Here is a 27,703-nt window from a genome sequence, read left to right as displayed (position 1 = left end):
TATGCTTGCCGCAGGTGGCCACATTTGACATCGTCAGGCAGAAGTTTGGCGCTGGAGCCGTGCACACCAGCCTGCACGATCGCCTGGCCGGAGTCCTCCTGGTGGCAACAGCGCTCAGTGGAGAGAGCCCAGGTGAGGCACCTGCATACTGTCGACTCTTCTATCTTCTGCCATAGAGCGCCTGACTAGTCCGTTGATGTCCAGCCATAGAATTTGTTGTCACCGCTGTTGCAACCTTTCAACAACAGCTAGGGTGCAATGCAAAGGCCCATAGCTCAAATCATTTTCAGCTTTCTTCACATGCATCTGCACCTTCCAATATATACTTGATGTATAGATCAGTGTAAAAACAACGAAGAATACGCTTGCTATAACTGCAGACACTGCGATGCGGCTGGAGCAGAAGGGCCTGGCGGCCAGCTGGTCGGGACTGCGCTTTGCATACGCAGCCGGCGGCGACGGCGAGTCGGACCTGCGCCTGGACCTGCGCAACTTTGCCGCGTTTGTGCGGGATCCGGCCGCGCTCGTCACCTGCCTTCTCCTGCCGCACAGCTGTGCCGTCCGCCTGGAGATGCAGGTGAGCGTCAGCACATCCACAGCACACCTTGCCCTCCATGTCAGAAAGGATTGCCTCAGATTAAACTTCAGAGCAAGCACATTGAGAAAATACAGCTCCCCACAGTGTGGCCCATTAGCTCACACTGCAAGCCTAAACCTCCCTGCCGCAATCCTCCCACAGGGTACGGAAGAATTGGTGCATATTCATAATGAGATATTAAAATATCTCCGTTGCTTCAGATTCCGCACACCTCCGAAACACCGCCAGGTGGAGAGGAAGCGCAGCCGAGCGGGCGCGCGGAGCAGAGCAAGGCGCAGCTGTCCGCTGCGCTGGCCGAGAAAGACCGGGCCAAGCGCGCGGCTGAGCGCGTGCAGCACAGCAAGGAGGAGGGCGCGGCCGTCATCATTCAGCGCGCGTTCAGGCAGTGGCGCTGGCGGCGGCGGAAGCGCAAGTCCAGCAAGTGAGCATCTATTCTTCCTTTGAACCGTATGTCCATTTGGATCACTGAAGCATCTCGGGTCCTAAGCACGAGCCACTTTCGCCCTAACGCTCTCGGCCCAGGCGTCTGTGCTGTGCCCCTTGACCTGGATTTGCTGGTGATGTGTCATGTGCTGTGCAAAGGCGTGCCATTCCAATAGCAACGGCAGTGTGTTTGCTATAATTTGCGGGGGGTTGTGATATGGCCTTGTCCATTGGCGACTGCCCTGGGCAGCTCGCTGGGTAGGCAGTGGCCAGGAGCATTTTATGTCGCACGCACTTTGCTGCAGTACCATTGTCCCATTGCTATAGAGGTGGCAGCCCTGCTGCAAGCGGTGATCCAATGTTGTATTGTGCAGAAAGCGACAAGGGGGGGGGCGCTAATTGCTGTTGCATGCAATGTGATCCCGGACTTACATTGGCAAATGACACAGGTGCTGATGATCAGTATATTGTTGCAAAGCCGAAATTCTTCTGGATGATAGTGGTGGTCGGTGCGCAGGGCGGAGGAGGAGTGGATGCAGTCGACCGGGGCGGAGGTGCTGCGGCGGCTGGGGCGGCCACCGCTGAAGATGCCCACCTCGACCGAGGACAGCCTGATCGATGAGCTTGTCATGAAGGTGGCCTCCCCACGCACCAAGGACCTGCTCCAGGACTACGCCGAGCAGTACAAGGTGCGCAGCCTCTGCACGTCATGCTCTCTCCTACTGGAGTTCAGATCAATGCATACCCCACCAAATTGTTCCAATCGCTTGTGCAGGTACAGCAATTGCTTTGTATCCGTTCGCATGTGCTACCAGCCAAGCAGAGGGTCGCCATGCATGCTGAGAATTTGCCGGGTGCCTGGTATTCACCTGTCATCAGGCCAAGACTTCACTGATAAAGTCGACGTAGAGATGCTCACCACAAAGCTCAGCTGCTTTGTTTGGCACAGCATTACACTTGTCGTTTTGGATCTGATATAATGCTCTGCCCTTAAATGCGCAGGCTGATGACAAGGCGCGGGTTGTGGCGGTGAATCATGCGCCCACGAGTGTGCGGCTGCGCGCGAAGCTGGGCTCGCTGACTCTGCGCGCTGCCTTCTCGCACATCCCCCTCCTGCACTCTGCGCAGTGGATGCTGCAGTCCGTCTGCCTCGCAGCGGACGCCACCAACGGCGACCTGGCCGCTGCCACCGCCGCTGTTGGCCAGGTGAGCAGTGCACATGTCGTCTGTCCGTATAAAGATATGCATGCATGAGCTCCGAAGTTCATGGCCACCACTTGATAAGATATATCAGGGAAGCTGATGGAGAGCTAGGATGAGCATCTATCAGCTTCCCTCACAGCTTCCCACAGCTTCCATCGTCTGCGCCTGTGCCAGGGCACTTTTGCATTTGACGAGTTGAGGTACATGTATAAACGAGTGCGCTTCTATTTCAGTGCGCGAGGAAGTGCTTGTGGCCCTTTTCCATGCTGCATCAGTTGCTTTGATGATGGACGCAGAAGCGGATGGCCATGCGAGCCATCAGATAGTAAGCACCGGAGTGCACCAGCTGTTCTAGTTTGCTGCACGGACGCAGGAGGTGGGCTTCCGGCCGAGCCAGCTGCGCGTGGACGCGGCGGTGCGCGCGGTGTCACTGGTGCTGTGCAACGACAAGCTGAGCACATACGGCGCCCCGGACGTGCTGCAGGTGTCATTGGACCAGCTCGATGCCCACTTTGCGCGCGACCGCGCCTTCGCCGACCGGCCGTCCAATCAGGCAAGACCTGTCTAGGCTGCTAAATGTCTGCAGCTTCCTTCCAGTTGGTGTTTTCTGGACGCCGCAGTTCTCTCCTGAATGTCTGAGCCCTGTCAACAGATCAGCAATTCATACCTCGGAAGCGTTGTCTGGAGTTTGTTCCTGTCGCCTGACCTGGGCGACGTCATTTATGCCTCGCATAGTAGTACATATACTTCAGACCCAATGCTGCGGCCGGGGTGCTCTTTCAAAAAGCCAGCATCCTCTGTAGGGAGAGATGAACAACTAGTGCTCAATTGATGCGCCAGCATGATACTAGTAAATATGGTCATGTACTTGGCCTGTCCTGGCAAGCGCTTGTAAGTTTGGCCAAGAAGCTTATCTGTCGACCTGGGTGTGCCAGGTGGGGCGGGTGATGATGCGCCTGTGGGCGTCCTTCCTGAACAACAGCAGCAGCCGCTGGGAGCCCATCTGGGAGAACTGGCCTCTGCAGCTGGATCTGGTGGACAACGTCTCGCCCATCTACCGCTCTGACTTCAGCAGGTGCTGCGCCCATCAGCTGCTGCTCTCTTTTTAATGCCTTCTCCTCAGCCGGGTTTGGTGTCAGGAACAAAACATGCAGTACGAGCGAGGTTCATGCGAGCATGTATCCAAAGCCTGGAGGATTTGCCGGTGTTTCTGCGGCACAGAAATATTGGCGAGATCTGAAAGTGGTGCGCTCTGCAACCACAGGCGGGTGTGGGTGGGCTCAGAGGAGCATTTGAACGTGCAGTTTAACCCAGCCGCGCTGCTGAGTCTGGGCGACGCGCGCACCTTTCTTGAGGCGCTCTCCGACGTTGAACCTCGCTCCCCCGTCGTTCCCAGAGGTGACTTCCGCATCCTTCTCATACATAGGATGAAAAGGAGGATGTATTCTAGATATCCACATCTCCAATTGTCAAGCCGCAGGCCAGCCATGCGCTGCATTTCTGCACACACGGGTTTGTGCTTGAGTTTCTGAGGAGGCCCAAGCTGTGAGGAAGCCCACCAGAACTGGTGAGCTTACATGCAACTGTAGGAGCTTCCTGGGATGTGCAGCAGACTAAATGCGCACCTACTTATACCGCACAATCCCGGCATACCTGCAGGAGACATGCACATCTGCCCTTCAGGACTGAGTAGGTCTGTGATGTGCTGGTACAAGTCCAGACACTGCCTTGGTGCTCCCGTTATCCAACTCTCATGCTTTTGGCGCAGGCGGCCCGACGCCGTCCACGGTGTCGACGACGAGCCGGCTGGCGCAGCTGGACGCGGCGCCGCAGATGGCGGAGCAGATGGCGCAGCGCGGATCCATCACCAGCCGCGTGCCCCAGAAGTACCTGATCCAGAACCAGTCCGGCCTCACCGTCTTCTACTGGGCCGACCCCGTGCGTACACCCCTCAGTGCCGTTGCATGTCGATGCCAGAGAGTGCTCCCGGTGTACTGCCAGCCTTGGCCGGGTCAAGAGCGCTCCCGTCCTGATTGCGGCCATCAGTCAATGTTTGAGACAGATGTAGGTTTTGATGGGAGGTGGTAGCTGCAGTACCATGGGGGGCTTACGAAATGCAGGTATCTGCCGAGCTGCTTATGATGTTGCAGTGGCTAGTTCTCATTCGATCTACACAATTACCTTCTTCCCTTGCTTGCATGTAGGGACGAGAGCAGCATTGTTTCAAGTGGCAATGCTGGCTGACCGCATCCTGTATTCATTCTTTCTATGTCTTTGACAGCTGTTCTTTTTGCCATCAAAGTAGAGGGAGCTCTGAGGCTTCCTGGATGCTCGCAAGTACTGTACTACTGCTCTTGTCACCTGCAATTTGAGCGCAGGGTGTGCTGCAGGGAGAGGGCGTCCAGCGGACGTTCAGCCTGGAGAGCGGGGCAAGCGAGACGCTCAAGGTGGCGCCGACGCGCAAGGTGCTGAATGTGAGCACCTTCTCCAAGGGCGGGTCCATCGAGAAGGTCGGCAACGTTATCAACCTCTACTTCGAGGGCAATTGGATGCCCATCAAGGTGCGCTGCAGCCTCTGTGGTGATGACTGTCAGGCTAGTGTCCTTCCATTTGATGCAGGATCAGAATGCCATTTTTGCACTGATCCAGAAGAGGTCCATGTCAAACGCAATGCATCTATCTGCCGGTGGTTTCAAATCTGTGTCAAAGCTTCCTTTGTGCTTTACCTGTCAGATTCTGACAGCAAGGAATGCAAGAATTCAATGCAGGTCAAGAAACAGGTTTGTACTATATCTTTTATGAGCATATGAGCTCAACATACATCAGTCTATCAATTGTCAGACTCTGCCCTGACAATCATAGCATGGCGGTGCAGGACGTGGCGGTGAGCGTGGTGGGCAAGTACCGCTACTTCATGCACTCACCGGCGGAGCACGACAGCGTGCCGGTCATCGTGGATATCATCCTGGTGGGCCGCACCAAGATCATCACTCTTCACTCCTCCATCTGGCTCGACAACCGAACTGACCGCCGAGTGGCCTTCCGTCTGCATGTTCCCATCACGCCCCTGGTCGCTCCCGTGGCCGAGGCGCCCGGCACCTCTTCTTCTGCCGATTTCAAGACTGCCGCCGCCATCGGGCCGCTCTGCCCCGGCGAAGGTGCGAAACTCTTGCGCTCCTCCCTACCACTTGATGTCTCTGTGTTTGGGTGCAGATGGCGAGGTGTTCTTTCATAGGTCAAGGTGGCACCTTTGGGTCCAGCGGATATAGATGAGTGTCTGCTGCACCCTTGTCAGTGAGCTATGTTTGTACAAGCAAGCGCTGTGTTCCAAATGATCACCTCTTGTCCTGTGTCTTTCATGGGTCCTCAGGGTGTGCGCAGTCAGAAGAACAGGAGAAAGAAGCTTTGCGGATAACAAAGCAACGGTGTGTGCTGCTGACGCCTGCATGGGGTGTGGCTGCAGGGGTTTACCTGCCGCTGACGGCGGTGCTGGGGGGGCTGCTCTTTGTGCAGCCGGAGGGGTATGAGGAGGCCAGGCGCGACGTCATCCGGCTGAGCGCTGACGTGGACGCGCTGGTGGCGCAGCAGGGCTACATCACCTGCGATCCCCTGGACCCCCTGGAGGGGGGGCCCATGGAGCCCCACCCGCTCCACTGCAGCCTCCTCGTCATCCCCGCCCAGGTGCTGCATGCATCTTGCTCATGGTACTTTCAATGTAAAGGGATTCAGTCATGCAGCCATCAGGTCAGCTTAGCCTCTGCCCAGTGCATGTCCTGCTTGTTTTGGTGATGATATTTGTACCAAAAAGCACTCGGTAGTGCCCTTTTACCTGAGCTATTACTCTCACTCATGCTGTACTAGGATGCGCTTCCTAAGGCCATCTAGTGAGTGGAAGCCACAGGAATGCAGATGCATGCGTGCTCTACCTCTCCAAATATCTCACCACACGAATGAGGCTAATCCTGACCTTAACATCACACATTTGAGCCCATATTGCTTGGGGGGCAGGTGAACTCGGAGTTCCAGGCGTTCAAGCACATAAAGATCACAGGGCCGGGGGAAATGGCGCGCGCGACCAAGTCGCTCGAGGCCACCCTGGCACTGCAGCCGACGCTCATCCTCACCAACTCCCTCCCCTGCTCCCTAGACGTCGTCGTCTGGCAGGTGCGCTGACAGCTCAGCATATCTTTAGACTCCACTTTAACCGGCTTCTTCATGGCATAAGATCAAGCTTTGATTGCTATATACATTGCGGTGAGTTACAGGTGTGGTCTAAGTAAACATGCAAGTCTGCACCTCCTGCTTTTGACAGGCCCTTGCTTTCTGCTTTCTGCATTTTGACAGTCGCTGCTTCCTGCTTTGCATTGAGCACCGAAGGCTGGCCAATATGGACGTTGCAGGGAACTCATTGTGGCTGCATGTGTGGTGCAGGTGGCACCCTTCAGGAAGCTGCGGAGGCAGAGCTCCCAGGGGCGCACCAAGAAGCTCGCCAACTACCTGAAGTATGACATGCGCCAGATGCACGTCGCCTTCACCGGGACCGTGCCGCTGACTGCTGACGATGAGGAGGAGCTTGTGCGATGATCAGATCTCTCTGTTGCAATGATCCATGAAATCAACAAAGTTTCTGTCAGCCAACCAGAATTGCTTCTAGACTAGCTTGGACGTATTCTGCAGGCCGTCTTTATATTAGACCTTCATTTGCTGCTCGGAGCTTTTGCCTCTTGTCCTGCAGAACATCACCTTGCATGGAATAGCACCGGCACCATGCAGCAGTCAGCATGGGAGTTCATGCCTTATATGCATTCAACGATGATTGTGAGCATGCTGCTGACATGTGCAGGCACATGCACGCATGGGAGAGGAGGGGAACGCCCCTGCCTCCGACGAGGAGGCAGAGCAGGCGGCCGGCCGCAACGGCGTGGATGGGCGCGACCGCGGGCAGTACATCACCGTGTCCCTCAAGCCGGGCGTTGCGCAGGTGGGGTCTCAACGTGGGAGCTCTTGGATGTTCTGTGTAGCTGCTGCCATGTCGGCTCCCACCGCATCCATGGTGTTGCGATGATCAGGAGGAACAGGGCCCCCAAGACCTTATATTCCCTGACATATGTGCTGTGCTCCATTATCCTATATCCAACATGCAATTGTGGTGCAGCACCTTCCTTGTGATGCAGCACTTTCACCCTGTTAGGTCCCTCCAGAAAGGTGTCAGCCTGTCGAAGCACCAGAAGGCCCACATTTGAAAGATCTTCTGTGGGGTGCATGCAGAATGTGTACGCGAACATGGAGGGCAACGTGCTGGTGCACGTGTCGGCGCCGGCGCTGGGGCTGTCATCGGCGCACTGGGCGGTGGTCAGCTGGGGCCAGTCTCAGCTGACGCGCGAGAGCGTCTATGACGCCAAGTACATCTACCGGTGCGCAGCCAGGCCGACACCTGCATCAAGCACTGCAAGACTCTTGCATCAGCTCACAGGGGGCAGCACCAGCGCATGCATATTTCGCAGTAACGCGATCCAGATGGACAGGCACACAATATTAGTCGCATCTTCTAGGAGGGGCCAGGCACCATTATATGTTCAACATGCCTCATGCCGCGAAACGACTGTCTGAGCTGGACCCAAAGGATGCCTAAGATCTGCGAATTGAGTCCACCTGTGACATTCGGTCAGCGGTCGACAGGCTTACTGGACACTCTGTGTTGCCTGGCTCTCCTGGAAGTGCTACCCTTGCATCCCTGCAACATTTAGTTCAAGCCGGAATGTGTGCTTCGCCAGTGTAGTCTTCGCGGGAGCCATTAGATCCTGCATTTTGAAGCATTCCTCTGTGCATAAGATCTAATTCTGGTGTGACTTGCTGCAGGCTGCCCAAGGAGATTGTGCTGCAGCAAGCGCACCTGCCTGACACAGCACGGCCCCCCAAAGCCAGCACGGTGGCGCGCTTCACAGCTGCTCTGAAGCTCGCCGGCCGCCGCTTCCGCGCCGACGTCGCCCGGCAAGGGGCCAAATTCGGCAAGGTCGCCGCGGCCGCTGGCAAGCAGTCCAACATCCTCAAGCTGCAGGGGAGCGAGCGGCGCACGAGCGGCGTTCTGGGCATGTCTAAAACCGGCAGCCTGCCCGATGCAACCGCCATGCAGACCACCCCAGTTCTGCAGCAGCCCTCAGGCATGCACTCTTGACCCCTGTCTTCTCCTCGCTGTTCTTTGATTGCGCTCCTGTAAAGATGGTCTCGTTCGCTGGTGTTTCAGCATCTTGATCTCTTCCAAGTCATATAAGAGGATCTGTCACGCACATACCTTCAGCCGCCTTGTGTTCACCATGTGGAGTGGGGGAGGTACGAGAGGCAATCAAGATGCGTGGCTGGCGCAGGCGCGAGCGTTTCAGGGCCCAGGAGGCCGCAACCTCTGGAGGTGCACCATCAGCGCGGCGGGTCGGGCTTCATCGGCCCGGCCAGCCCCACCAGCCCCTTCGACAACGCCGAGTCGTTGCATGACCGCCTGCCGACGCTGGCTGAGGGCGGCGGCTGCGGGCAGCTCACCTCTGAAGACATAGGTGCGCACCTTCAATGTCAACTCTGTGAGGATCATTTCAAAGATCCCTGGAGCTTTGCGCTTTCTGGTGTGCCCTGTGAGTTAAAATTGGTGTGCAGTACATTAGGAAGACCTGCGGGTCTCGATTAGACGTAAATTTTGTCCTCTGTTGCTGGCTGATTTTGGAGCCAATGGGCTGAGCGGGTCTTATTAGGCTATGTGCTTGACACTGACAACCTGGCAGCCCTAGGTTTTCAGATGTCTCTCGTCTCCTTGACGACCTCAGCGATCATTTTGGAGTCGAGGACGAGGACCAAGCGTAGGATGGGATAACTTTGTTGACGGCTTCGACGTCGGTGACAAAGTTACCCTCATCCTACGCTTGGTCCTCGTCCACGAATCTGAAATGATCGCTGAGGCCATCAAGGATGTCTCCTTACAGTGCTGCAAGATGACTGATCCCGAGTCAGCGTATGATGGGTTGACCTGGTATTTGGCCCTGCAGCTAGACGTGAAGAGAGCAGCCATATCTGGTCTGGTCTATCGCTTCATCACAGGTCATGGTAAATCAGCTATCAATAGATTGACTCGTGCCTCATTCCTGTGTGGTGCAGAGGCAGCTGTCGACGAGGGAACGCCACTGCTGGCTGCCGGCGAGCAGCAGACGGCCTTCAGCGGCAGCCGGCCGGAGCTACCGCCGGTGCGCGAGGGGTACGGCGCAGCAGCTTCAAGGAAGCTTCCTGAGCCGCTGGACGCTGCACACCTTCCAAGCAGTTCCTCGGGCGCAGCGCAGATCCCTGAGGCAGACCTCATCGCGCTCAACTCGCCGCAGGAGTCTGTCAGCTCGCCGCAGGAGTCCTTTATCGTGAAGAGCCGCTCGGCTGAGAGCCTGACCGGTCCCTCCTATGCCGAGAAGGGCAAGGCGAAGGTGGCCTCAGCCTTCATAGGGCTGCAGGGCGGCTGGTTGAATGAGCCGGGTGCGCTGGCAACGGACGGTGAAAAGGCTGCAGCGGATCTGGATCTGCTACAGCGGACCTTCGCCGCATGGCGGTCTGTGTCGGCCGCGCAGCATGCACGGCGCGTTCGCGGCAACCCCGGCGAGGTCCCCCCTCATGAGAGTGCGTCCCTCCAAATGCCTGCATGCCAGCAATATACTGGTCCACTATCATTCCTGCCTTTGAGGTCCCCCACAGCCCTAGCTCTTCTCTGTAGGTTTTGTGAATTGAAATGCAATTGTATGTGTGTCCACATACTCAAAAGATGTTGGATTGTCTGGTGGTGGAGACGCCATTATGAGGGGAGTCCGTCTGTGCAATGGGTATTGAGGAACTTGGCATGTGCTGATGCAGGGCGGAATGCGCCGCCACAGGTGTTCCTGGGCATCGACAACAGCCGTGCGCGCGGCCGGCCGGAGCAGCCGCTGGCGAAGCTCACCTTCTTTGCGAGCTACTGGATAGACAACCGCACCGGCATGGACCTTGTGTTTCAGGACCACGCTGCCGCCGCGCCCAACCCCCTGCTGCTGGGGGCGCGCATGCCCGGTGCCTTCGCGCAGGTCCTTGTGCCAGGTGATCACTCGTGAGCCTGCTCTTTCCTTTTTGTAGTCGTGTTCACTTTGCAGCGCAGTAACATTCCAGGTCCTGTGCATTGTAGCCAGGATGAATGGGTTGACCGAAGGATCTGGCTCATGGCTCACCGGCGACCATTCTTCATGACGAGTATAGGTCTGTGATGGATCATCCTGTTCTGTTGTGCAGCTCTGCCGAGCCAGGAGCTGTCAGCGGCGTCGAAGGAGGTTTGGGACGTGCAGTCCGCCGATGAGATACTGGTCAGCCCAGTGTTGCTCAACAGCCAGGTGCGGTTTTAAATAAGCTCATCCCCATTTGATGACCTATCCTGACATTGAGAAGATCACACCACAACGGCAGTGTGATGGATGGCCTTTCTCATTGGTGTTGTGGTGCGCAGGAGACGACCCGGTTTTGCCTGGCCAAGGGCCCACGCACGCGCTTCTCTCAGACCATCCACGTCAACACTGTGGGTGAGTGTGCTCCACCTGTCCCTTCCTGCAGACTTTTCTTAGTAAATGCCGCATGGGCCATGTCGTACTGGAGCCAGCTGTCATCGAGCAGTGCACAAAGTTGGCTGCAGCTTGACATGGCCCACCGCGTTCATGGTGATCCTTAGGCCGCCATGCTCGAACCAATACAGCCATTTGTGTATGTCTAGTGCGGCATTGCCGCAAAGTTGAAATTTGGATCAGGGAAGTGCTTCCTGCTGCACTCGCAGGATCTAAGGGCAGCGTGAAGATCCGCGACGCTGCCGTGGTGCCGCCGGCCGCCGTCCTGCGGGGCATGCTGCGCGTGAGCGACAGTCTTCCTCGGGGCATCTCACGTGCCAGCATCGCCCGCGGCGGCATGGGCCGCCTGAGCTCCCTCCGCCGCCCCTCTGTGGCGCCTGCGGCCAGCACTACCGCGGCTGAGTCATCACCGGCGAAGCAGATGGTTGCCCTGGAGCTTGCCGCGCAGCCTGACCGCCAGGTGGGCGCCCCCGAATTGTACTCTGCCCCTGTGGCCCTTCAATGTGTGCCAACTTGGAACATCTGTCAGGTCTGCAATTATAATTGGATAATTGGTGTGCAACTAGAACTGCAGTGGATGAGTCATGACACAACTCTCTGGAGTCTTCACATCCCAGCTATACATTGGCTTCTGTTATGGTGTAGTGATAAATGATGATTGAAGGACAGATAGGTCAGGTAGGAACCTATCTATGATGAATGAACTTAAGTCTTACACAACAGCAAGGGGATGCTGCTGATAGCTCACAGTGTTGAGTGTGCGTGCAGAGTGTGTCGCTGAACTTTGCGGCGCTGGCTGGTGTGGCGGAGGAGCCGGAGGCTGAGTCATCGCCGCTCATCAAGCTCCTGATGCAGGCGAGCCTGCTGCACTGAATTATATGCTCCGCAGGCTATATACACCTAACCGAAGAACCACTGCATGGCCTGAATCGCTCATGCATGGTGGAGAACAGGCTGTCAGTTAGTGGGCTTAATCCACCACAAAACATGCAGGTTGCTGGCGAGGCGGATGCAGAGAGGCCGGTCAAGGTCTTCCTGGATGTGGAATTCCCGGCCGCTGCCCTCTCCCCCAAGGTGCCTACAGCTCACTCCATGTTGCTTCCTCTCCAAGTCTTCACCCAGAAATGTCCCAACATGCCTCAGACCTTCCGATTGCCGCGTGAATAGAATTTCTTGGCATTCCTGCAGAGTACTGTTGCTGTACTGAGGGACATTGGAGTAGCATAAAAGAAGAGACGGTGGTGTGACGTGTTTGCAGGGGTTGCCTCCCACTCGTTATGCGCTGTCTGGGCAGCTGGACAGTGCAGGCCAGGCAGCATCGCTGAACGCCGTCCAGAGGCGAACCTCCCTCACTGCCGAGCCAGACCTGACCACTGTTTCAGGTGCATCTTTCAGGGGCACATCTTGCTTGTTCTTGTCTGAGGCGCCCATGCATTGACTTCTGTGTGTGCCAATGCCAAAGTGAGAAGGTGCTACACCTGCCACGTGGGGTTGAGATCGGCTTCTTGCTAGCTTCCTCCCATTCCGCCTCGTGCTGATGTGAAATTATAGGAGCTGAGTGTTGATATTTCTGCATCTGCAGAGTCCAAGGCGGCTGTCAACAACACGCGGCGTGCATGGACGGTGCATAGGGAGTATGAGTTTGCTGTGGAGGTCACAGCGGGGCCGCCCAACTCCGTCTTCCGCCACACCAAGGTGCTCCCTCCCTCGCTTGTGAGCTGGCCAGCCCCAGAGCCAACACTTAAGTAATTGAACTAGCTCAAGCGCACCTGACATCTGAGGCTGCAGGATATCAAGCCCATGTATAATTCATTTCAAGGCCAGAGTGGGCTTTCCATCATGCAAAAATCTTGGCGAGTCAAGAGTGATAGTCAAGGGGTTTCACCCATCCTAGGGGCACTGAGATAGACATTGGCGACAGCTCAATTAGACCTTGGGGTACTAAGTAACACGCATGCGCAGGTGGTGACGGTGAAGAGCCGCTTCATCGCGGACAACCAGACGGACATGATCATTGAGATCAAGCAGAAGGGCACCCCGGATCTGGACGACGGGCCCCTAGACCACCGCTGCGCGCGCCGACTGAAGCCGCGCGAAAGGTGCGGCTCTCTGTGTACGCTGTCATCCAGGCAGTGGCCACAGCGATGACTTGATGTATAGGAGGTTTGCCAGACGTGAAGCTGCTGCCAGCAGCGCTGTGCTTGAGAGTGCGGCGGCAGCATAGAGCACGCCTTGGATTGCATTGAATGGTCTTGACTGCATGTCGGCGCCTGAGTTGTTGAGCTGCAGCGGTTTGAAGCATGAATTGCAGAGTCTGTCGATCTCTCTGAGGCTCAGAGGTGGTTCTCTGGTGTCTTGACAGGGCAGCGATCCACTGGGACGATGCGGATTTACCCAAGGAGGTGGTCATGCGGCCGGCCAGCCACGGCGCCAACCAGTGGCACTGGAGTGGCAGCTTCCGCCTCAGCACCAGGTGCCCTGCTTGCACCTGCCCTTGTTGCAGCACCCTTTTCAGTTGCTCTTGCGGAGATACTCGGCCAGTGGCCTCCTGTGCATGCTGTGTGGGGCTCCTTGGACAGGCTGGAACGTATCGATCTGCATCTCTTCGCATGCTGCTGGAGTGACTTTAGAGGAGCGCGGAAGGGTGCAGGAGAAGTGCAGCAAGTATTTCTGACGTGCATACAGGGAGGAGTACTTTGGGCTACGCGTGAGGCACAAGATCAACCGGGATCGCGCTATCAACGTTCCCGTCAACTGCACTGTAGGCCCGTCAGGTGCGCGCGCCCAGATCTGTCCTGCTAATCTCAACCATTAAGATCACGTGTGCACCGACTATGGCTATCTATAGCCGCATTGCTTTGATGGTGCATGCGCTGGACGTTACTTCTCTTCAAGACTCTGCTTTTGCACAGAGTCTCTGAGCAGAAGCGGGGTCCTCAGAGGCAGCAGCTTCCAGTCCATTCGCACCTTTGTGCTTACTTCCAGTGTAGTACGCAGGAACCTCATAACACAGCCCATGGCCTGGCATGCACACATAGTGCTGAGCATGGCTGCTGGTCTGACATGCACGCAGGAACGGTGCTGGTGACCTTCAAGAGCCACACGATGAGCGTGCCCCCGTACCGGATCGAGAATCAGTGCAGCGACGTGCACATCTACCTCGTGCAGGCCTGTCTGGCCGGCGAGCGGCCTGGACGCTGGATCTGGCTGCCTCCGCGCCTGTCCGGCTCCTCCCTCGCCTACGCCTGGGACGAGCCCAATGAGGAGCACCGTCTCCGAGTCAAGGCGAGCTCCCCTTTTATTGGCCTGGCAGCCCTCCTGGCGATACCCTTCACTTCACTCAGCTGGCAGCTGTCCTGAGGCAATCCCTTTACCACGACTCAGCTGAGAGCTGTCCTGAGGCAATACTTTTTACTTTAGTCAGCTGGCGACTGTCCTGGGGCGACCCCTTTCCCTTCAATCAGCTGGCAGCGCCGAAAATATTAGCTGTCCTGCGACTTCTTTTCCTATCTACCAGGCTGCTTCATGTCTTCAGTTGATTTTTATAGATGATATTCGGGCGTCTTCTGTGGTGGTACCAGAGGTCCATCAATACGAGCTTTTCATTGCATGGCTGCATCGTCTTTGTTGGAAGCTTTGGCAGTCCCAATGGGCTGCTGTGGGTAATGCCCCCATTTGTACAGGCAAGAGTGGTGCTGGCTGGAGGGCAAATGCAATGCATCAGCTCGAGCAGCTCATGGCAGGACTTAAAATGTCTGTGGGTGTCCATGCAGGCGCGCGTGGCTGGCAAGACTGGGACGCTGGTGCTGGCAGAGTACTCGCTGGACCGCCTCGGGGTCAAGCCAGTGCTGCGCCTGCCCACGGCCAAGCGGGGCAGCGCCGACCACCTGGCCAACTCAAACGTGCCCAGCGACCTCCAGGAGAAGGTCGCCTCGCTGCTGGCCTCCGAGTCCTCGCGCAAGGTGCGGCCTATAATACCATCTGCTGCCTCCTGATGCCGTGCGTCATGCGCGGCACATCAAGCAGCCTGGAGCCTGGTCACTTAGATAATGTCCTGCCTATGGCAAAGCAGAGCACATCGGCAGGACCTGCATGGCTCGTATCAGAGCTTGAATGAGCTCTGCCAGATATTCTGAGTGCTCAAGAGTGGGTGTTGTGACTGCACAGCCGGCAAGTGGAGGAGTGCACAAATATTCCTGTTCATAAGCTTCTTATCTCTGAAGTGAGAGTCTTGCTTGGTGCCTGCGCAGGTGTATATTACGGTGTTTGCTGACGGCCCGACGCGCGTGCTGCGCTTTGCGGACGTGCAGAATGTGGGCGCGGAGGAGGCGCAGCAGAGCATTCTCGACTTGGCCGCTCGCCTCAAGCAGGTGCAGCCAGTGCCTCTACTCATGTGCATGCTGGTCTCATCCACTGTTCAAGACGATCAATGCTGAGCTCAAGGCAACACCGTGCTGGAAGCATACCACGCAAATGTGGTCAATTTGCTTGGGGGCTGTGTGATGTAATCAATCCAAGGGTGACAGAGTTTGATGACCTCTGTACTTGCGGCAAATGGCTCTGTCCAGTCTCTATTGGCTGCCAGACACTCTTTTCAAGCAAAGTCATAGGGTTATCTCACTACCCATCTCAATACCTGTATTTCTGTGAGCTATTGCTTGCTATCCACTAGATGGTTTCAGAGTGTAGCATGCTGCTTCATCAAATGCTAAGCCAATTTTAGCGGGCCTTTAAATTTTGATCCTGATACGCATGCACACAGGTTGAGGAGGAGCTGTGGCGGGTGAATGCGCGATTCAGCGCGCTGCATGGAGCTTCCGGCATCCGCGAGCTTGACCTGTACGGCCGCGCACCCACTTCTGGGGACAGCCAGCAGCAGGCCAAGCTGGATGCCGTCACAGCGCTGCCATCATCGGTGTGTTTCCACTGTTGCCTCCACCGTCATGTCTGGAGCTGGGTGGAACAAGGAAAAATCGGGTGCAGATCACATAAATTTAGAGACCTGCCTCCCCTGCCGAATGGGTATCAGCGCCCTGACCTATGCTCTCCCTGTCAAACTTCCTAGAAAAGCTCGAACTGCTGCAATACCAAAATTTTGCGCCTCATCAAGCGCAGAACATATTGAGCAGCCAAATTTGAGTGCAGCGATGTGTGTGCATGCAGGCTGGTGGCAGCGCGTCCCCACCGGTGCGGCTGAAGATAGCTGGCCCTGCAGCAACCCCTCCAGCCAGCACAGCCTCGGGGATGCTGCAGCTCGTTCCAGAGCATGGAGCGCTAGAGTGCCAGCCTGGCAGTGCTGGGAGGGGTGTGCCAGACAGTATGCCAGCTGGGCAGCTCCTGGACACCGGCCCCTCCACAATGGCTGAGGCAGGTTCCTGCGCCAGTTCAGAGGTGCGCATCAGGGCCGCCCAAGCGGCTTTTGCCAACTCTCCATTGCATAAGGCTATGTTGATTGGCCAATGGCACATTTGAAACGTCGAGCTGGGCTTCCTGTTGCTCAATGTCTACCCTGTAGAGGGCAAAACGTCGCCATGGGACCATGAATTGCTAGGTGCCTCTGGTGCAAGCTTGCTGCTCAACACGTATGGCCAGTGAAGCACATAGCCTAGCCTGCTGCCGAATCCCTTGCATACACCCTTCCAGGGGCATGGGTTCTGAGAAGACATCTCATAAGTGTCTTTTCGGCATGAAGTGCTCACCGTGCTTCATATCAGTGCCGATGCTTGAATCGAACAGGTTGTTGCTGATCTGTGGCAACACCTGGTGGCTCCGGTTTTACAGTATGTCACATGTGCAACGCTGCATGCCGTGCAGAGCGGCAGGTCGGTGGCAGAGGAGGAGATAGTGGTGCCGCCGTCGCGCATGGCTATTCTGGAGGCGTCGGCGCTGGAGAGCCGCACGCGCCGGGGGGGTGGCGGCGACCTGGGCCACCTGCTGCCCATGAGCGCCACCTCTCGCAACGTGCAGGGCAGCCAGCTCATGCGAAGCGCCGCCGAGGGCGACTCCGCACTGCTGCTGGGCGGCGACCTGATTGTGACCGTCTTCCAGGTGCGCTGGTGATCAATTACTTATTCTGAGGTAGTCCTACAGGACATTGAGGCAAGCAGTGCTTCCCAACTGGTCACCCACCCTTGACGGAGGTCTACATGTCAACCTGCTGACCAGCGTAGTAGGAACATCAATCTGATGACTCAGCGATCCTTTACCATAGATATCTTCTGCATGATTTTCATATATTTAGTATATTGCCTGGTTAAACAAAGCTGTCCCTCCAGGGAGCTGCATTGAGCAGTGATGAACAAGGGCGCCTTGAAGCATGCATGGCTGGCTGCTGACCCGTAAGTACTTCCTATCTTGCAGGCGGAGCAGCTGCAGGGGCAACAGCGGCTGACGCACCCTTTTGCGCGCGTGCGCGTGGGGGACCAGTCACAGCTCACCACCGTCCAGTGGCAGAGCCTCAGCCCGACCTGGGAAGAGGCGCTGTTCTTCAGGGATATCTGCGCGGCCAGCGAGCTAGTGGTGGAGGCCTGGGATGTTGGCGGCTCGCGAAGTAGCGAGCAGCTGCAGCGGCTGACGGTGGACCCAGTGAAAGTCATCGCCAACTCGCGCTTCCTGGGCCGCGTGGAGGTTCCCCTGTCGGAGACGCTGCGCCTGCGACGAGGTGAGCACTTGTTGCCTAGCCAGTCTTAAGAACTCGGAATAGCCAGTGCTACTCATGGCTGGTGTGCAAGCATGCATGACTGCCTTTGTGGGCGAAGATACTTACAAGCGTGGTCCTGGAAGAATATTGGGAGCCACAACACGCTCTGATGGAAGAAGCATCTCTCAATCAGGAGTGCCCACTTGAGGTCCTTCTTTTCCTCCTTTATCTTTCTTGCCTATGGAGGCAAGCCAGGGAAGGTCTGTGGGCTGTTTCTGAGCTCTTGTGCTACTCTGACTGCAGGCAGCAAGCACTGGTACACGCTCATGCGGCGGGACGCGGGTGACGCGGTGTCGGGGCGGCTGCAGCTGGGCTTCAACTGGGACGTCACTGCGCGGTCGCTGCTCAGCCTCAAGCTGGCCGCCCTGGAGAACGTGCTCTCGCAGCGCCAGGAGATCCTGTGCGCGCTCAATCCTGTCCCTGCCTCCACTGCCCAGCGCTGGACGCGCGACGCCCACAAGGCCCACGACGCGGCTGCCCAGGTGGGCAGCCTTTCTCTGCCTGGAGAGTGATTTTGCGTGCAGCCTCTGGTTCGCACCATGGAACATGGCGTCTCCCCTTACCATGTAATGTCTCTACAGCAGATGGCTTGGTATTGGCCATAGAGGGTGTGAGAGATGCAAACGGGTGTTTGGTGCATCAGAGCCTGAGGGTGTGTGGGATCTTTTGCATGCATATTTGTGGAACTGGAAAGACCTGGCATCGCTGTTGCGTCTGGCGTATTGTATGATGTTGCACAGAACATTCAAGCCCAGCCTAGTCAGATTTCTGATCTGGGGCTGTGGATGCATCAGGGCGGCCTGCGCAAGGTGAAGAGCGCGGAGAAGCTGCTGGACGATGTGCTGTCCTGGCACTCGCTGGACGAGCAGAAGTCGACCCTGGTCGTCACTGTGCTGGAGGCCCGCGGCATGCAGCCCCGCAAAGGTGGGCGCACACCTCCGAAGTATTTCTTTTTACGGGGTGGAGATGTGATGCTGATGTCGGATCCTTCTTGTGCTGACATCCGATCTCTGAGAGTGTCTTACTGGCAGACCCGGCAACTTTGATCTGGCATGCAAGTTCTCATTGACGGCCAGGAATGCTGAAGAGGTGGAGATCTGTGCGTGCAGGCGTGGTGGTGGCATTTCAGGCAAACCAGCTGCCCAATCCGCTGGTGGAGGTGGATGTGGCGGGTCACCCCGTGTACCAGGCGGCAACGAAGCAGACGCTGAAGCCGCACTTCCAGACGGCGGAGCCGGGGCGGTTCCAACGGCTGGCGGCTGACGCGATGCTGACTGTGCGCCTGTTCGATGACAAGGCGGGCCGCAAGAAGCACCTGCTCGGCGAGGCGCAGCTCTGTTGCACCCACCTCCAGGCATGCGCGCTGCTCAATCTCTGCAGAATTTCAGGGTGCATGATGGGTTTCAGGAGCCCATTTGTTGACAGATCGCTGTTCATGGACATGTGTGCCGCTGACACTGACATCATGTAGCTTCATGGTAGCTACTCGCTGAAACTGTGGTGAATGTGGCAATTGTCGGGTAAAGTGGCACTGCCATATCAAATCTGAGATGTCTTGGTGCAAGATCATACAGATGTTGACAGCATTGTCTTGTTTTCTGCATAGGGAGTGGACCCCATCTATGTGTGGCTGCCCCTGACGGCTGCCAAGACCAGCCTCCCCTGGCACTCGCGCCACAGCGGCGCCCACTTCATCGAGCCAGCCGCAGGCGTGCCTGAACTGCAGGTGCTTTCCATTCCGTGCATCCCCCAGCAATGTACTTTCTAGGCCCTGCCCAGTTCTGTACGACCTGCCCAATATGCACCAAGGTCTGGCAGCTTCAAGACCAGCTCTCCAAAAGCAATGAGCACTAGAATTAGTGTAAATAGCTCATGAGTGACTACTATACTTCGCCCTTCCATGGAGATCTGCTGCGCTGCCAGAGTGGTTGGCCTGCTTAGGGGCTGGATCTGACATGCTGGCAGTTGTCTGACGGCCTCGATCAACTGCATGCAGGTGCACTTGCGGCTGCAGTGGGTGCGGCAGGTGGAGCGCGGCCGCATCATGCACCTGGACGTCAACTTGGAAGGCCTGGGCTTCAGCGTGGTCGGGTGAGCGCCTTTGTGGTGCAGGAATAGGCATTTTCAAAAAAAAGGCGTCAGAAAATGATAGCACAGGCCATACCTTGGTGACTGAGCTGCTCTTGCACCACATGTATATACGTGCCGTCTCCTGGCCGTTTTGTGCACCAATCTGGCATATCCATTTTTTATTGGTTCGATGTTGTTCGGACTGTGATGATCTGGGTTGTCTTGCGCATCCGGCAGCTTTGGTATCTCTGGGGCTATAGTCACCCATTAGCTAATCATGCAACACGGCACCACCCTCTCACCAGCATTTGTGGATGCATGCTTGTGCAGGGGCTTGCAGGACGAGCTGTTCAACATGACGCTGGACCAGCTGCGCGTGAAGGCCGAGCGCACGCGCGCAGAGGCCAAGCTGGACGGCAGCATCCAGCGCATCCAGCTCGACAACCAGATGCTGGTGCGCCACCACTCCATTGCTTTACACACTTTCGAATGAGTGCAACGAATTGGGTAGCATGCAATGTTCGCCTGAGGCTCCTGGATGGGGCTCTAGAAGGAATCAGTTGAGGGAAGAGCTTCTGGCCAGACTTTGGTGCCAATCTTTTGCGAGTGAATGTGGGCCGTGGAACACTGAGATGCTGTCCAGGGCCTTTAAATATCCCTGTCATGCGTGCAGGATGCGACGCAGCCTGTGGTGCTCGCGCCGGCGTCGGCAGCGCACGCCCACGCGGAGGCGGGGAAGGCCGGCGGCCCGACGCCCATCATGCGCTTTGGAGTTGTGCGTAGCTTCGCCAACAGCCTGGTCTCCAGCGCGGTCGAGAGCGGCTCCGCGCCGGCGTCGCCCATGGCCGGCCCCAGCGTGCTGCGCAAGGAGGGCGACATCCTCTCCTTCCGCTCCCTCTACCTGGACGTGGGCGAGATCGACGTGCAGACAGACGGTGCGCGTGGAAAGCCTCACTCTAGACTGCTGAGACATAAGGGCTTTGGAAATCAAGTGATGACCTGCAACTGACCTGCAGCCTGGAGATGACCTGTCACTTGTCACTTATCAGAAGGGATTGCCAATCTAGATTAAGGCAGATTTGTCTGGGCTGGCAAATTAAATTTTGAAGATCTTTTGTACCCCAACCCTTGTCTTTGGGGCTCCGGGGTACTGGTGGGGTTGCGATGTTGAACCCTACAAACTTTCGAATAGGGTTCGTTTTCTGGGATGGGCCAAGTGACGGGGATTGAATCCTGATACGACGCGATGCGGCAAATCTAGGACTGTCGAATGGCTCACATAAGTGAGGGACTGAAGCCGGGCTGACTGTCATATTTTTATGCATATTGTTCAACGCGTACAATAGCTAGATCGCGAACTGCAACGCACTCGAATTGAGACTTGCAAATTAGAGCGCTGACGAGAAGGATACTTCTGCTTCGCTTGGTGCAAGATTTGCCCATTCTGGCCGGTGCGGAGGCCTGCGATCCATAGATCTGGCCTGTTGGAGCATTCGCTCGATTTGAATCCGTGTTCCGTTCAACCTTGGGATGTAGAAGTGAGCGCTACCGCTTGCACTGTCCAGGAGCTAACAAATTTCGAGTTTTTGCTGTGCAGATGGCTTCTTGGAGGCTTTCCTCACGTTCATCGTAGCGCTTCCCTTGGCAGACATATGGCAGGTGCGCCTTTCACGATCCCATATTTCTGCTTAAATACTTTAGCGCGTTGTGGCACAAAGGCTGGCAGATTTGATAGAAGAAAACTCCGTGTGTGCTTCAACCTCATTCCTGATGCTCACCTGGGACCATTCATTCACGATGCTCTGAAGATCCACTTGTGGATGTGGCTTGGTGAGCTCACCGGTGAAGTGCTGTCTTTGTGATGCACCTTGCAGGACGTGGCATGGCGGGAGCAGCAGCGGCGGCTGCTGACGGCGCAGTTCGGTCCGCGCGAGGTGGAATCACTCGCCATGAATGCGGTGCTGCCGCTGGACACCGAGGACGGCTTCACAGGGACACCCCTGCGCTGGGTGCAAGAGCGAGAGCTCAAGGTGCCCTTGCCTTCTTCTTGCTTCAATTAGACTTGCAAAACATGATGGATTAGGATTGTGGCAGAAGTGATGCAGGTCATGCACCTGGAGCTTGCTTAAGTGACTGGTATGGCACCATAGAGACTTGTCTTGAGACTTGCCACAGTGTGCTGAAATTTCAAACTCAGTGCGCTGCCGGTGGCCACTTTTTAAACGCTGCGCTGACAACCTCACTTGTGAAGCGTTCACGAATGCCTCTTGCCAGAATAACAGTGCCGCACAATGGCAGCGGCTGCCATTGCCTGTCTGAAGGGGCACCAACCTTATATGCCTGGCCGGTGCAGGAGCTGGCGGTGCTGCGGGGCCAGAGCGCGCACTCCTCCTGGTTCTTCATAGAGAGTGCGCGTATCGGCGACATCAACGCCAACGTCACCATCGCTCTCACCTCATCCATCCTGGCCGCCCGCCACGGCGCCACCGCCCCAGAGCCAGCCTCCGGCCTGTTTAGGCGTGTTTCTGTCTGCACCCCTGAAACAAGAAGAGTGTCCAGCAATGTCTCGCTTTCAGCGTATGGTGCGTCTGCAATTCAAATTCCTATCATGCTTGGGGAATTCAGACGGGGCTGTGGTGTCACCCACTGTGACGGCTTGGGGCTCACAGCATCACCACTCCTAATTAGGCATGTCAGAAGGTGCAGCAGTTTCAATGATTCCTGAAATTCCTCAGGCTGAGAAGGGACCTTAGCATATTAAAGGGTCCTTTTGCACACTGCACTAGGTACTAAACAAAAATTGAAGGACGGTGGGACGGTCAGATTGCGTGTGTTGTGTGCGGCGTGTGCGAAATGTGAAAAGGGGGGACGCCAGTGTGTACAAGTCTGTTTGGTGCATTAGGCAACCAGCTGGGCAACGACAAGAAGGTGCCGTTGCTTCGTGCAGCAGCAGCAAGAGCGGCTCATTGATTATTTTGATGTGTTGGAGGCCTCACGCGCCATCTTTGATGGGGCGGAGGGCCTTGACAGAAACGATATGCTCTGACGCCATATGCTGCATTGTTGAAGAGGAAGCTTGCGCTGCGCAGGCGGCTGATTGGAGCATCGGGGTTTCAGTTGATCAATATCAACAACGTTCCCCTCCTGCTCCGCGGGTGGTCGGTGGACACGCGCCTGATTGGCCGCAAGGCCCTCACCAACAGCCTCATGAGGCACTACATTGCGCAGGCCATCTCGGAGGCCCACAAGGCAAGCACCCTTGTGCCCTATATGAGCAAAAGTTTCTTGTGGAACTGCATGTCGCCGTGGCATAGTGGCCATGGGCCATGTTTATGCTTGACTGAGAGGTTGCACAAGTCCTAACGGAAAGGTTTCTGCCATGAATGGAAGACCGCATGACAGAGAGCTACATGCACGTTGCTTATGGTGTGGTGCAAGCATTTATGTCTTGCCACTGATTCTGCTGTGTGGACCAGGTGCTGGGGGGAGCAGGGCCGGCGATTGCGGCGGTCCCCCTGACGGTGGTTTGGGCCGGGGGGTCCTTTGTGACGCTGGCGACCGGCCTCGGCGCGGGCAAGGTGGGGCCCGTCGGTGCAGTGCAGCGCGTCGGCTACGTCTTCTTCATGAGCGTCGCCCAGGTGAACACAATCACACCGCCAGCAACACATCCAAGCCATGCATGAGTACCAAAATTAGGTTTTCGCCATGATAGCTTGTCTGGCAAATGAAATTTGAAATTGCCATCTGGGACTTGAGATTTGCATGCCTTATGTGCTTCAAGCTGCTTGCTATCCTGATACTCAGCAGAACAGCGTGCAGTCTTCCTGGTCTAGTCCCAGTCCGGCACTCTCTGCAATGGCATGCACCATCCTTTGCTGGGCTGCTGGTATGTGATAGAAGACTTGCTTGTTTAGGCAACTTTCTGGCCATCATGTGATTTCATTGCTGGGCTGGGTGCAGGTGGTGGGCAGCTTCTCGCGCGTGGGCCTGTCGCTGTTCACATACGTGCCGCCCAACCAGACTGGCACCTTCAGCGACACCGGCGCGCTCAACCGCGCGGTGCAACGGCCGGCCAACGCGTTTGACGCCTTCCGCCGCGCTGTGGAGGAGGGCTGCTCCGGCCTCTGGTCCGGCGTCTCCGGCGTCGTCATGGACCCCACACAGGTCGGCGCAGCCACTGCTTTAAAATTAGCAATTTGAAAGAAACAATGCCATCATAGCGCCCCTCCATCCCATGGGTGCTCATGTTGACAAGCCGCAAGGTTAAGGGATTCTGGGGCTTTAGACACAAGGCAGACGGTCGCCACATAGCTCTATGTAGCCTTCACAGTATGAACCTAGGATGAGCTTCATGGACAGAATGGCGCTGCTGCTCGTATGCTGGAACTTTGTGCCTGCTCGGCAGCAGGGAAGATGCCTTGTTGAGCAAGCCTGCTGGAAGAACTCAGATTTGTGAGTACTGAGCGAGCCACACAGCTTCAACACAAATGCTTCGTGGTGTTGTTTCATTCTATGACCATTCCTTGGTGTCCAATGCAGTGCCACTTGAACAAGGCATGTGTCTTGTAATGTGCTTTGGTTGCGCACACTAGGTATGATAGCCCATGCCCAATGGCATATCCCAGGATAAATCGGAGCTACAAATATAAGGCCCGGCCATAGCTTGTACAATTTTTCGTAGTTTCAGACTGGCCTCAGGTCCAGGGGGACATAGGATTGGGATTGGTTTGTCAAAAGAGATGTCGAGCACAGTATGTGGTGGTGCAGGGGTTCCACAGTGGAGGGCTGCCGGTGGCGCTGCTGGGGGTGGCCAAGGGCTTGGCAGGGCTGGCAGTGCGGCCCACGATGGGACTGCTGGAGATGACCAGCAAGGGGACGTATGGCATGGGGCTGGTGTGCCTGGGGCGCGAGGCCATCTCCGGTAGCACGCTGCGTCGCGTGCGCGCTCCGGGCGCCCTGGCCGAGGACTCCACCGAGGCGCGTTCCCTCATTAGCTCAGTCCCTTCATCTCTTGCGCACATGCTGCAGCTGGCCTTTTCTGCTGCATGCAACAAGGTTCTACCCGTGATAGCCTGGCAGGATATCAGGGACGTCCTCTGGAAGTCCCGGATCATGATTTCTTTCCAAGGATTTTGGCTGCAAGCTAGAGTGGCTGTGCAGGTGTTTGGTACAAACTTTCCCATGCCACCAAAAGTGACAAAAAGAATTGTTGTTAAAAGCCACGTTGGCATTTTTTTGCCCTCGAAAGGAACTATCATCCAGGATGGTAATATAGGTGCAGAGGTTCTTTTTGCGTGATGCTTGAGTTGAGGCTGCGGTTGAATGCTTGCTGCTTGTTTATATAGTACCTACAGGCATGGCTTTATTTCCTGTCAGGCCATTACCGGGACTCCAGGCTGGTTTCTCCTATCGCCACAACTTTCATATCTGCTTGAATTGAGGCTCCAATTGATTCTGCCTGTGGTGCTGGCCAGCGCGCTGGGGCCAGAATATGCACTGCAGCATCTCAGAGACTCTTGTTTGGGGTTGCAAAGTCATGTGCTGACGTTGCGCAGGCGGTGGAGAGTGCGAAGGACCCGGAGGTTCGCGCGCGCAACCAGCGGCTCATCCAGTCCTGGCAGGCCGCGCTGCCCACCCTCTTCCCTGCCATCAAGGTAAGCATTCTTCCCTGCCATCACAAGCGATGCTCCCCCAATGCTGCAGGCCGCTGTGTGCTCTGATGAAAGCATTGTGTATTCTAATCAGCCCGCATGGCCTGGCGCTCTGAAAATTTGGCAATATTTCTGACTCGCATGGCTTCCCGATGGGTGCTGCAGGCTGGGCGGGTGCTGGACGTAATGCAGGCAGGGGAGAAGCGTGTAGTTTTGGTGACTGACAAGGATGTGGCGCTGCTGCGGATGCGGATTGTGTCGCTGCGGTCGACTTACCGGCCCATGTGGTTTGTGCGGCTTTCAAGCATCCAGACAGTGCGAGGTGGGCGCACACCTGATTGCCCATCACGAGTGCTGAACATTTGACAGCCCTAGAACGGTGCCAGCATCTTGGCTTCATGTCATCTCTTTAGAGGTTTGTGTCTGCTAGATGGGGCTTCCACACATTGAGGACCTACAAGTTTAAGTTTGTTTCTTGACCTGTGTCTTGGCCTGGTGGAGCGAGCAATGTGTTTCTTTGGCTGTCAGAGCTGGGCCTGTGCAGGGTTGCAAAGCTGTTTTCAACACGCTCCAGAGTCTTAGGTGAGCACTTCATGCAAGAAGGTCATGAGCACCCAGTGAAAAGGAGCATCCACTCACCAGGACTGTTTGTGCCCCTGCGCAGGTGACAGCGAGCGGCTGCGCATCGTGATTGACTACCTGCACCAGGTGGACACGCACTGCCTGGGCGCGTGGACGGTGCCCGGGCGCAAGCGCATTCCCTGTTCCAGCCGCGACGTGCTCGAGCGGCTGGCGCTGAAAATCAACTACAACATCCGCACAGTGTCCCAGGGCGCGCCGCCGCTGCCGGACACGGATTTTGCGCGGTTTGCAGCGCGGGAACTGAGCATATTTGGCTGAGCTGCTTGATGGAAGACTGGATCCAGTTAGAACGATACCATCATTTTTGAAGGAGCTACCCATAGGAACTCCCAGAGGCGGTTGCAAAACACCGCGGTGGAACAGAATCGGGTTAATGCTTGGAGCCTGTTGAGTGCAGATTGTGTGAACCTCTTCCAGAGACTTCGAATGTTTTTTTTTTCGAATGAATTTGAACGGCATGCTTTTGATGGTCATGGAACGTCCTGATCCTTCATATAAAAGCGGTTTGCAGCGCGGGAACTGAGCATATTTGGCTGAGCTGGCTCGATGGAAGATTGGATCCAGTCAGAATGATACGATCATTTTCAAGTAGCTACCTATAGGAACTCCCATAGGCGGTTGCAAAACACCGCGGTGGAATAGGATCGGGTTCATGCTTGGAGCCTATTGAGCGCAGTTTGTGTGAACCTCTTCGATAGACCTGGAATATTGTGTGAATGCCATGATTTTGTTGGTCTCCGAACGTTTTGATCCTTCATATGAAACACCTGTCTGGAAAGTTGCAGGCTCAGTCTGTGGGGCTCTGTCAGGAAGCCGCCCTCAGGCTGCAATTGCATTGCCCTTGCTTTCGTTGGCTTTGTATTCTTGGCAATCACCATTATGGATCTTACATGTGCAGTAAGAGATGCTGTCACAGTCTCATATAACGGTTGTATGAGACTCAAGACTTCTGCTGACAAAAATTTTACTCAGCCTGCGTTGATTCCGAGTATTTCCTGGTCTTAAGAGTACTTCCTGGTCCTGTTCCTGGTCTTGAAGACTCAGATCATCAGAATGGGTCCGCATCATGCAGCTGCATATGATATATGGTATTAATCCAGATTTTCAGACTCTAGCTAGGTAACACTGCTAGTGACGGGGGTTGGCACTCGTGGCACGGGCTTGAGGTGTGGGCAATCATGGTATATTTAGGGTTTGCCATATCTGCAGGACATTGGCTCTGCCACATTTTGCAGCGCGGTTGTGTTGCTCCTTGTGTGAGGTCAAATAGTCTCGAGCATTGATAAGATTCGATTCAAAGTCACTCTGAATCGGTATGGCAGAAATGTGCCTTGAGCTGACTCATACATCAAATGTAATAAGTGCTTGCCAATTATTTGCAAATCATCAGTATGGCAGAGTGCTTCGCAGGTGATCACAGTCGGCAAAGAGCAGTTCCGTTGCACAGAGCCGTTCTTCAAGCCTTCCCTGATTGGAAAGGACGCTCCTGGTGTGGATGAGATGGTATCAGCGTGCATCAACAAGTGCGACATTGACGTGCGCAAGACGCTATATGAGAGGCTGCATGTGCACGTCAATGTCGCACTTGTTGATGCACGCTGATACCATCTCATCCACACCAGGAGCGTCCTTTCCAATCAGGGAAGGCTTGAACAACGGCTCTATGCAACGGAACCGCTCTGTGCCGACTGTGATCACCAGAGTATTGCTATCATGTGCTCTCATATAGCGTCTTGCGCACGTCAATGTCGCACTTGTCGCACTGATGGCATCGTCCTGTCGGGAGGTAGTTCTCATTTCGAGCTAAATC

The 27,703-nt window shown here is 56.0% G+C and overlaps 1 protein-coding gene across 1 annotated transcript in view; it reads left to right on the top strand.

The window, feature by feature from the left end:
• The window catches only part of COCSUDRAFT_49363 (hypothetical protein), a gene marked incomplete at its 5' end in the record, with an annotated part of 43,940 nt that extends 17,027 nt beyond the window's left edge, over positions 1-26,913 (top strand). Inside the window, 54 exons of the mRNA XM_005642608.1 lie at positions 15-132; positions 381-577; positions 799-1,019; positions 1,539-1,710; positions 2,024-2,227; positions 2,598-2,708; positions 3,160-3,299; positions 3,489-3,622; positions 3,993-4,162; positions 4,615-4,785; positions 5,100-5,382; positions 5,688-5,905; positions 6,233-6,388; positions 6,656-6,799; positions 7,068-7,205; positions 7,493-7,638; positions 8,084-8,317; positions 8,523-8,554; positions 8,590-8,772; positions 9,365-9,868; positions 10,100-10,318; positions 10,508-10,605; positions 10,719-10,791; positions 11,040-11,290; positions 11,824-11,904; positions 12,089-12,212; positions 12,413-12,525; positions 12,793-12,929; positions 13,193-13,303; positions 13,516-13,604; positions 13,904-14,109; positions 14,604-14,792; positions 15,081-15,200; positions 15,593-15,745; positions 15,994-16,221; positions 16,645-16,878; positions 17,191-17,491; positions 17,774-18,012; positions 18,325-18,454; positions 18,640-18,884; positions 19,137-19,256; positions 19,527-19,621; positions 19,931-20,054; positions 20,274-20,535; positions 21,198-21,259; positions 21,475-21,630; positions 21,954-22,111; positions 22,690-22,861; positions 23,077-23,238; positions 23,561-23,764; positions 24,368-24,538; positions 25,156-25,254; positions 25,417-25,573; positions 25,916-26,913. Of these exons, the coding sequence (XP_005642665.1) occupies positions 15-132; positions 381-577; positions 799-1,019; positions 1,539-1,710; positions 2,024-2,227; positions 2,598-2,708; positions 3,160-3,299; positions 3,489-3,622; positions 3,993-4,162; positions 4,615-4,785; positions 5,100-5,382; positions 5,688-5,905; positions 6,233-6,388; positions 6,656-6,799; positions 7,068-7,205; positions 7,493-7,638; positions 8,084-8,317; positions 8,523-8,554; positions 8,590-8,772; positions 9,365-9,868; positions 10,100-10,318; positions 10,508-10,605; positions 10,719-10,791; positions 11,040-11,290; positions 11,824-11,904; positions 12,089-12,212; positions 12,413-12,525; positions 12,793-12,929; positions 13,193-13,303; positions 13,516-13,604; positions 13,904-14,109; positions 14,604-14,792; positions 15,081-15,200; positions 15,593-15,745; positions 15,994-16,221; positions 16,645-16,878; positions 17,191-17,491; positions 17,774-18,012; positions 18,325-18,454; positions 18,640-18,884; positions 19,137-19,256; positions 19,527-19,621; positions 19,931-20,054; positions 20,274-20,535; positions 21,198-21,259; positions 21,475-21,630; positions 21,954-22,111; positions 22,690-22,861; positions 23,077-23,238; positions 23,561-23,764; positions 24,368-24,538; positions 25,156-25,254; positions 25,417-25,573; positions 25,916-26,151 (9,195 nt within the window). The 3' untranslated portion in view covers positions 26,152-26,913. The remainder of the gene's footprint in view (positions 1-14; positions 133-380; positions 578-798; positions 1,020-1,538; positions 1,711-2,023; positions 2,228-2,597; positions 2,709-3,159; positions 3,300-3,488; positions 3,623-3,992; positions 4,163-4,614; positions 4,786-5,099; positions 5,383-5,687; positions 5,906-6,232; positions 6,389-6,655; positions 6,800-7,067; positions 7,206-7,492; positions 7,639-8,083; positions 8,318-8,522; positions 8,555-8,589; positions 8,773-9,364; positions 9,869-10,099; positions 10,319-10,507; positions 10,606-10,718; positions 10,792-11,039; positions 11,291-11,823; positions 11,905-12,088; positions 12,213-12,412; positions 12,526-12,792; positions 12,930-13,192; positions 13,304-13,515; positions 13,605-13,903; positions 14,110-14,603; positions 14,793-15,080; positions 15,201-15,592; positions 15,746-15,993; positions 16,222-16,644; positions 16,879-17,190; positions 17,492-17,773; positions 18,013-18,324; positions 18,455-18,639; positions 18,885-19,136; positions 19,257-19,526; positions 19,622-19,930; positions 20,055-20,273; positions 20,536-21,197; positions 21,260-21,474; positions 21,631-21,953; positions 22,112-22,689; positions 22,862-23,076; positions 23,239-23,560; positions 23,765-24,367; positions 24,539-25,155; positions 25,255-25,416; positions 25,574-25,915) is intronic.
• Positions 26,914-27,703: the final 790 nt, after the last annotated feature.

The sequence above is a fragment of the Coccomyxa subellipsoidea genome (genome assembly GCF_000258705.1).
Source record: "Coccomyxa subellipsoidea C-169, whole genome shotgun sequence".
NCBI classification, from domain to species: Eukaryota; Viridiplantae; Chlorophyta; class Trebouxiophyceae; family Coccomyxaceae; genus Coccomyxa; species Coccomyxa subellipsoidea.
Note: the sequence above shows the minus strand (reverse complement) of the source record. Positions and strands in the feature narration are given on the sequence as shown.